The sequence below is a fragment of the Halichoerus grypus genome, chromosome 3 (genome assembly GCF_964656455.1).
Source record: "Halichoerus grypus chromosome 3, mHalGry1.hap1.1, whole genome shotgun sequence".
NCBI lineage: Eukaryota > Metazoa > Chordata > Mammalia > Carnivora > Phocidae > Halichoerus > Halichoerus grypus.
This window is the reverse complement of record NC_135714.1, coordinates 3,208,502-3,217,915: the sequence shown is the minus strand read 5'-3', so window position 1 is coordinate 3,217,915 and position 9,414 is coordinate 3,208,502. Positions and strand designations below refer to the sequence as shown.

The following is a 9,414-nucleotide window of genomic DNA, read 5'->3' as shown; positions in this document are numbered from 1 at the left end:
CCGGGGCACGGACAAGGCTGGCACAGGGGCTTTGGGGGGGCCCGAGGCCTGTGCCTATTGGACCCCTCCGCCCCTCGGGCCCCGCCAGCTGACCCATATCCCGCCTTTCCCAGACCAGGCAGGCCGGGGGCCTGGTGGGTCCGGCCGGGAAGGCGGGGCGGGGCTGGCCGAGGGGTCGGACCGCCCCTTCCAGCGAGGGCGGGCCGCGCGCGCGCGCCTTTAAATGCGGCGGAGCCCCCCGGCGCGCAGTGTCGGCCCAGAAGGAGCTGGCGCCTCTCCGGTCCGCGCGCCCCGCCCGGCATGCCCCTGTGGCCCCGCGGCCCGCCCGCCTGAGCCGCCGGCGCGTGTGGCCCGCGCCCGTCCCCGTCCCCTCCGCAGGCGGCCGCCGCCCGGCCCCGGCACGGCCTCGGCGTCCCCGCTGGTCCCCGGCCGGTCCCCCGCGCTGCCGCCCGCCCCCGGCCCCGCCGCGATGCCGGCGCGCGCGCTGCTCCTGGCCGCGCTGGCCGCGCTGGCGCTGGCCCGAGAGCCCCCGGCGGCGCCGTGTCCCGCGCGCTGCGACGTGTCGCGGTGCCCGAGCCCCCGCTGCCCCGGCGGCTACGTGCCCGACCTGTGCAACTGCTGCCTGGTGTGCGCGGCCAGCGAGGGCGAGCCGTGCGGCCGCCCCCTCGACTCGCCGTGCGGGGAGAGCCTGGAGTGCGCGCGCGGCGTGTGCCGCTGTCGCTGGGCGCATGCTGTGTGCGGCACCGACGGGCACACCTACGCCAACGTGTGCGCGCTGCAGGCGGCCAGCCGGCGCGCGCTGGAGCTCTCGGGGACGCCCGTGCGCCAGCTGCAGAAGGGCGCCTGCCCATCGGGTAAGCGCTCGGCCCGGGCGACGGCCGCGGGGTGGGAGGGAAGGCGCCTCCGGGGGAAACTGAGGCGCAGAGCTAGGGAGGAGCCTCGAGGTCAGCACTGGCCCGGCACGATGGGCAGAAATCATCTAACCTGACCCCTGGCCTTCCGGGTGGGGAAACTGAGGCCCAAAGTCACAGAAGTAGTTAAGAGTGAAACCCGGTGCCCTCCTGACCACCCTAGGGGTCTGATCTAGCTCTCTGCTTCCCTGTCTCTCTCTGGCCCCATCAAAACGTACCTGTCTTGTGTATCATTTCTGTTGGTCCCATATTCCTGCTCTGTCCGGGTGCTGGGTGGAAAGCAATCTTTCCTGGCCTTGAATCTAACCCAGAACGAATGTTCTCTTGAGCGACATCCAGTGTTTCCTTTCTTTTTAGCTGCACTTAAGAGTTCACGTCTCTAGAGGGCTGTTTGGGAATGGTGAGCCAGCATGTGGGGTCTCTGAGTGGCTTGGGGCCTCCTGGGACAGGCTGCTGAATCAGGGACCTCCTTTGTCCCTTCAAACCCTAGGACAGCCTCCCCCCACCCGGAGCTGGCCCAGAACTGCTTCTTGCCACACAGCTTGACCCTGTGCATGGAAGAAAATGCTAGAATACCCTGCCGCCCCTTTATTTGTTTAGGGCACTTCTTAGGAAGTCGGTTCGGTAGCTACTTGCGGTTGCCATGTGCTTGGGGCTGAGCCCCAAGTTCGCAGAGATGAGTCGAGCCCTGTGTATGCCCTCAGTTTCCAGCTGGTGGGGGGAGACTCTGACCACCGGCCCGGCTTTGCGGGCCCTGGGAGCACCGTGGGGAGTCCAGCTGCCTGGGGTGCCGAGAAGCCTTCAGGGATGAGAAGGGTCTCAACTGAATCCCGCGAATGAGGGGGGACAGGTTCTCCAGGTAGTGGTAGGGAACGGTTCTCTGGGAAGAGGGGAGAGCGTGAGCCACCACGTGGAGAGCACGGAGCCAGGAGCAGCTGGTGGGGAGTGGGATGCATGGGGTGGGGGGTGCGACTCCCGCAGCTGGGCAGGCTGGTGGGGATGGGGGACGAATGGCCGTAAGCGTCCTGCCATTGGCTTAGACTTCATCCTGTAGGCCAGACTTCCCCCAGTTGTGTCTGGTATTCTGAAAATAAGTGTCTCATGGCCCAAAAAGTTTGGGAACATAAATACCGTCCATGCAATGGTGATTCACACTACCTTGGAGTCTATCAGAAGTTCTGAGAGAACCTGCAGTGAGAAAAAAACAAACAAACCCACACACACAAAATCATAAAACCCAGGGTTTTCCAAGAGAATTTCAGCAGAGAGCTCTTCTTTCCTGGCAGAACACGTATGCGCTCCTCCTGGCACCCTGGGGTTCTGGGGAGCCTGGTCTGGGAAGACTGTGTAGGATTAAATATTATTTGGAGGGGCCAGTGAAGGGCTCTAAGGGAGGTGAGGGCGACAGTGTCAGACTTGTGTTTAGATCGTGCCCAGGAGAGCGAGGGATGAGGGCGCCAGGCCCCGCAGAGCGTCTGAGACGGGCATTGGCATTGAATGAGCCACCATGGCTACACCTCACAGGTGGCCCTCTGCCCCGGGGCTTGGCACTGGGGGGACCACCTCAGGCCGTGCTGGTGGCTCCGAGAGACCGCAGGCTCAGGGCGAGGTGCGCCCGCCCACTACAGCTTGGTTGTGTCCATGGGGCCCCCCAACCCTGACTCCCCCGTGTGGGGGATGCTGTTAGAATAAGGTTCCAGGGCCAGGGGAGGGGGGGTCCCAAGCATTTCGAAACCCTCATTTTTTGAGGATGGAGTCCACATTTGTGAAGTACCTTGTCTGTGTGTCCAGCTGGCCCGGGGCTGGCGACAAGGGAACCATGATGGGCAGAGCCCGTCTGTGCCCTGGAGAAACTCGACAGCTGGAGAGACACGTGGGAGGGTGAGAAGACAGGAGGAGCCTGAGCCCAGACAGGTGCAGAGGTCACTCCGCAGTCAGGAAGGGCACGATGGGAGGAAGGGGCTGCCAGCGTGGAGGTCACGGGCTGGGGCTCTAAGGCTACTGACCCCCGTCTCCTCTTCTGTAACGCGGGTGGGGCTGGCAGGGATCGATGAGCCAGGGTGTGTGGGCACGTGCCCCCTACTGAGCCCTCGGTAGACCACTTATTTGTTCACGGGTGACTGTCCGTGTTAGGACCACCACCGTGTCTGGTTTATCTGGCCAGGTCAGCTTCTGTGCTGAGCTGCGGAAGGTGAGTTGGAGCTCTCCCCGCAAAGGATGGGCGGGACAGGAGGGACCGGAGCAAAGCAGAGGCAGAAGGAGCGACCTCTCAGGCCCAGGCCTGACCCAGCCAGAGCCACAGGGGCAAGGAACCTGGGAGGGAGCCGGGGCCTTAAACAGGGGGGTGGGGAGACCTCAGTGCTGCTGGGAGGGCGCTCGGGGCTGGGGTCGGTGCCCACTGTGCACGTTATGGTCTGTGTGGCCCCGCCCTCGCTCCTGGGCCCTGTGCCATCAGCATCGCCCCATGCACAGGGACCGCAGACATCCAGGTTTCTGCCAGTTACACTCACTAAACCCAGCCCTTACAGAATACTTGCTGTGCCGGACGGGGTCTCTTGCTCACGCTGTTTATCTGCCTCTGCCAATCTGGCCCTTCGTACAGCCCAGATGTGCTCAGGGAGGCAGGGGGCGGTCAAGTGATTGGTCTGAGGTCACTTGGCCAGGAAGTGACCGAGCCAGGCCAGGACCCCCGCTCTGGCTGGCTTTGAAAGCGGCGCTGTCACGGGGCCCAGGCTTTCTTCTGCAGGTGGGGGACAGCAGGGTCCCCGAGGGCTGGAGTCCGGGTCCGGCCAGGGTGTCCGGCTCCACAGGGCTCAGCTTTCATCAAGTGTCACTGACAGCATCCACTCCATCCCCGCCCTCCCGAGGGTCTGTCCCGAGGTCGCTGGGTGATGTCCACATGTAGCGGCCGGCGAGGTGCTGCCCATCCTGGGCTTCTCCGCACAAAATCCCCGCCGGCTCCACCCTCAACTGGGCCTGCCTTCAGATGTCCAGGCGCTGACGACTCAGGTCCAGTACCCAGTGCCCGGCTTGTCCTCTGCTGGCCTGGTCCTCAGCCACACGTGTTTGTCATGTCACCTTCCCGGGGCTCCTTACTCCCATCCACAGGCGAGTCCTCAGCTCCACCTGGAACCTGCCCCCGAGCCGCCCTCCATCCTCCTTGCCCCAGCACCACTGGCCTGCACCGCCCCACCTCCCTCATCTCCCTCCGGTCACTTCTCCACGCAGTGACCATGATAACCTGGATCAATGCATTCTGCCCATCCCCAGCAGGAACCCCTCGGCAGCTCCCCGGCACTGACTGACCCGCGAGGCCCTGTGCCGTCTGGCCCCTCCCACCCCGCAGTGCCACCTCATCCTCTGTGCTCCTGCCTGCCCTTCTGCTCCCCACCTCAGGGCCCTTGCACATGCTGGGCCTGCAGTCCCAGATGCCCGTTCCTCACCTTCATGGAGCCATGTCCTCCTCTGTCTGGGCCTAGATGTCCCACCACCCCTGAGCCACCTTCCCTGACACCACACCCAGACAACCCCTTCCTCAGCCTCATGAGCACACCACGGGGTCCCTGCAGACCCTCCCTTCACCGGTGTGACCAGGCTTCTCTGCAGTGTCTCCATGTCACCGGCTCTGAGCCCTTGATTCCCTGCGAGGCCCGCTGCAGCACCTGGCGCACGGTAGGAACTGTGGAATGAACGGATCATCTGTTCAACAGGTGAATCCCCTATGACCCTCGGATCCTCCTTGCATACCCCCAGTGAAGGGGGCTCACTACCCTTCCAGGAGCTTGGCATATCCCCATCTCCCCTGGCAGCAGGGGGACTGCGTGGTGTGGAGAAGTGTCTGTCAGTGGGATAGTAACACGGAGATGAACGTGCTCAGCGTGTCTACAGGGAGAGGAGGCTTCCTTGTTCACCTAAGCAGAGCCCGTGACCCTCAAAGCCTCCCTGCCCACGACTCAGACAAATAGGTCTATGTGCACACAATTAATTCAAAACTTAGAGCCCAAGGGCGATTTACAACGTGGCATTTGATAATCCGCGTGGATTGTGCAAGCCCAGCGCAGGTTCTGACGGCGTCTCTCCCCGTTTTATTTATTTAAGAGCTTTGCTCGATGTTTGAGTTCTAATTCCCTTCGCGACTTCCTGCGTATGTCTTGGATGGAATTCAGCGCCGGGGACCGGGCAGGATGACGCCTCCCGTCCTTCTCCCCCCCTTGCCCTCACGCTGGACAGCAGAGCCCAGCTGCAGCCTCTGGCGCTTCTGAGCCAGGAGCCCCGTCAGAGGGGAGCGGAGACCGGGGTACTGAGCAGCCGTGCTTTGTGACCAGGGGCCCAGGGAGCACCCCCACCCTCTGTGCTCCTGCCGTCGGCCTGGAGGTGCGGCCGGGGTCCCACAGCAAGCCCTGGGGTCTGCCTGCTCAGGCTTCTCCCCTTGCCCTGCACCTCCACACAGCGGCCCGAGGGGGTGTCGTAAGACTTGGATCTCCCTGCCCAAAGCCCAGCCATGGCTCCCACTGCCTTCAAGACCGAGCAAGCACAAACTTCTGATGCCGCCTGGCCTCGCCTTCCTGCCCGGCTTCATCACCGTTAGCAGATCCCTACGAAACCCCTGCTCCTGTCTCGTGAGGGACAGATGACTCTGTGTGGAACCCAGCTGAGGGAGACACCGCCGCCAGAATGGGGGAAGGGGAGATCAGGAAGGGCTTCCTGCAGGAGGTAGCATACAGACAGCCATTGAGGGATGGGCACAAAGAGCACCCGTGCAGAGAAGGATGGTGGGAAACGCTGTGAGGGTGACCCATCATCAGGAGGCAAAGAGCCACCGAAGGTTTATGGGTAACAGGTGTGCAAGATGGCAGAGGGGGCCCAGCTAGAGGGAGGCCAGTGCCCTGGGCGGGGAGAGCTGATGAGGCCTGAGGATGTCTCACGGGGGTTGGTCAGGGGGCTGTCGGGGCAGATGGATGGCGGGGCCTTTCCTGGAGGCAGGGCGCCTGGAGGAGCAGGTTTGGAGAGGCAAGGTGATGAGTGCAGATTAGGTACGAGGGGCACCCTGGTGCGGAGGGTTTCCAGCGGGGACAGGGTTCCATGGCAAGAGACTAGCTGATGAGCGACTTCGTCCGCATGTCCATGGTGGGCACCTGGCTAAGTGAGCGGTGTGTCCTCCCGAGGGTCTGAGTATTGCCTCCTCTCGGGCCTTGCTGTGAGGGAGAAAAGCCACCGGGTTTACCAAGGTCAAGGGCGAGATACCAGGCTTGTGCTTCAGGCTGCCAAAGCCTTAAACACACATTATTTAGGTCTTGTTGTCATGGCCCTTTATAAGAAAAAGCTCAGCAGGGGCAGGGACCTACCCCAGGTGGGGAGGAACAGCTCTGCCCAAGCCTAGGCCCCCTGATTCTCTGTCTGCTGTGCTGCATGCTGGGCAGATCTCCAGCGCCTTGAGGAAGTGGCTTTTCTGTTTGATTTTGATAAGGGTGTTAAATAAGCAGGTAAGAAAGAGAATAAAGTCACAGACTCCTTGTCCTCAGCACAGAGAAGATGTGGCTGGGACGTACATGTGTGTGCCCTAAACGGAACACCAGGTCTCGTGTAGGGGGGAATCGGTGAACCCTTGGAGTTATGCAGTGCACAACCTGCCCAACTGTGTGCTTTAGCCCCTATAGCACATGATAGGCAGAGCCAGAACTGGGACTCAGTTCTGTTCTCCACGTCCAGCTGCTCAGGGGTGTGTCCCAGCTACCCCACCTGCAAGTCTCCTAAGCTCTCTGCACCTCGGATTTATCTGTGAAATGGGACCTTTCTGGCTGGGTCCCTGGACAGTCAGTGAGGTGAGGAGTTTAAAGTGCTTTGCACAGCGTCAAGTCTAACAGACTTTAGTGTGAACAGACCTCAGTGCCGACAAGTGGGTGTTTCTGACATAAATGGAATTTGTGAGAGAGAAGGAGAGGTAGTGGAAGAAGGAAGATGCTGGAAGGCCATGTTTGTGGAAGGGCTACCATGTGCCCAAGGGAGTTCTACTGACCTTGTTCAGTGCACGACCCAGCTGGGGAGCCTGAGCCCAGAGGAGTCAGCCGCTGGACCAGTCAGGCCAGAGAGTGCTTCCTGTTGGAGGAGGGCCTGGGGCTGACCCCACCTTGGCTTCCGTGGTGACCCAGAGTCCTGCCTGGCCTGTGGTACCCTTTTGGTAAAGGACAGACTAGCTAATGGCATGAGGTTAGCACATTACAGGAGCCAGACTGACCCCAAGCCGAAGACTGGCCAAGCTGGGTGCCCCTGGGCAGGACAGCCCATCACTGGCTGAGGACCAGCCCAGAGCAGAGGAGGGACCTGGGGTCAGCGTCAAGGGACCTGGCTCTGGGCCTTGGGTGGGGGGTTCTCCTGGCCTGGGAAATGGGCAAAGATCCTGCCTCACAGAACAGCTTCGAGAGTTCACTGGTCTCATAAACGTCCGGGGCCCAGCGAATGGCGGCTGCTGGGCAGGACCCGTGCAAGGGGGGATGCCCTGCATCCAGGGACAGGAGCCTGGGCCTGAGGGCCACAGACCGCAGCACCGTGCCCCTGGGAGCCACAGTGGGATCTGGAGCCCCTGTTCCTGGCTCGGGGGGAGGCAGTCACTTGGGGACAGGCAAGTTTTCAAGATCAAGAAAAACACAGGGAACTGTTCTAAGGACTAATTAGACCCGGGAGGCAGCTCCTGGGGCTTCAAAGCCTGCCCCTGGTGGGTGCGTGGGCCTGCGGGTGGGGGCTGGGGCCGTGGAGGGGCCCCTGAGATGGTGCATTTGTCCCCACAGAGCATTCGTGCACCCCCTTGCTCATTCACTCATTCTCTCACTCTCTCACTGCTCCCTGCTCAGTGCTGTGGATTGGGGGCACCCAGGCTGTGAGGACAGCCCGAGGGACACGCCTTGGGAGGGGTTCCGAGGGGCTGTGGGACCCAGAGGGGTGGTTGCGGTCACTGAGCCTGCTTGAAGGATGAGAGAAGGGCAATTGCTGACAGAGGGAACCGGAGCTGGGGGTACAGAGGGGAGAGTGGCAGTAGGCGGGCCTGCAGATGCGGATGGAACCCGGACACCCAGGTCCTTGAAAGCACTGATGAGATGTTGTCATCCAGTCTGCAGGCTGTGTATAGCGTTATGGACAGATGGGCACAGCTGGGGCTTTGTGGTCATCTGCTGATGGCCCTTCCATCCCAGCTCATAGCTAACCACTGGGTGACAGGTGGGGGCTTCTTCTGATAGACTAAGGGCAATGACCTCGGGGTTAGCGGAGCAGACCTGGGTCTCAGTCCCGGCTGCCCATTATGTGCTGGAGGGGTGGTGCCCACAGATGGGCAGGCTGTGCAAGGGAAGCCGGGCGCACTGTGATCTTTGTTAATAATGGACTCGCGCAGTCCCCAGCCCGCGTAGCAGCAGTACAAGGTGGCCCTGCGGGATGTCTGAGCTAGTCAGTTTCCCACTCCAGGCCTCGGTCTCCCCATCTGTTCCATGGCATTACGACTATCCAGAGCTGGCACATGGTGAGTCCTCTCTCAGGGTTTGCCACTGTCCCTGAGCTCTGCCAGGCAAGAATGTTGGGGCGGAGCCCGGCAGCCCAGCTCCTCGCCCTGCTGTGCGTGGTCCCGGGCGCTCGCTCGCATCCTGGCTGTGCCCCTTCCCCTCCTCGGTGGCGCCACAAGACACCTGGCCCTGATTGCTTTGCTCTGTGTCAAATTCCTCCCAACTAGAACTTCCAAGTCCTGTGGATTACAGTTTATTTTTGAAAACAAAACAAAACAAAATGCTAACAGCTGAATCTGGTCGGGACTGACTGTTGACTTCAGAACTTTGGCTGGAGGACGGGGTGGGGGTGGGGGTTGTCAAAACCCCAAATAAACAGAGTCTGCTTTCCAGCCGTGGGGCCCAAGGTTTTCATGTGGGAAGAAGCGGTGGGAACCGAGTCCTCCCTTCCCACTGATTCATGGGGTGATTCATCTGTGTGTGGGGAGGAGGACCAGGAAGCTGGCCCTGCCCCGCCCCACCACCCCCTCCCCACCACCCACCACGGTCGGTCTGCTTAAAGGGACAGGGCCTGGCAGGGCCCAGGTCACCAGCTGGCTGACCCTGGAGCCCCACGGGGGTGCCCCAGGCCCTGGGTCAGGGAGGGCTCAGGCTCTGAAGTCCTTGGCCCTGGGCTTCCCTCTGCCCCATCCCCGTCACCCTGTGCTGTGCCTGGCTGGTCATCGTCTGTGCCTGGCGCAGAGGGCACACAGAGACACTCAGCATGCGTGGATTGAGTATGCCCCATGTGAGAGGGAGTGCCAAGGGCAGGGCATTATTCTGGGAACCCCCAGGAAGGAGAGACTCATTCTGCTGGAAGAAGCCTGCCAGGGGCCTGCCTGGAGGAGGTGGGATTTGAGTCGTGCCCGGGACAAGCTGGAGCATCTTGCCAGGGAGCAGTGGGGAATGGTCTGTGTAGGTGGGGCACAGAGCGGCGGGTGATGGAACAGAGACTTGGGGTAAATGGCCCAACA

General features: G+C 61.8%; 1 protein-coding gene across 2 annotated transcripts in view; it reads left to right on the top strand.

The window, feature by feature from the left end:
• Positions 1–363: 363 nt before the first annotated feature.
• HTRA3 (HtrA serine peptidase 3) overlaps positions 364–9,414 on the top strand; it is a 31,980-nt gene continuing 22,929 nt past the window's right edge. For both annotated transcript variants that reach the window (XM_078068334.1, XM_078068335.1), the window contains exon 1: positions 364–854. In XM_078068334.1, the coding sequence (XP_077924460.1) occupies positions 470–854 (385 nt within the window). In that variant the 5' untranslated portion in view covers positions 364–469. The remainder of the gene's footprint in view (positions 855–9,414) is intronic.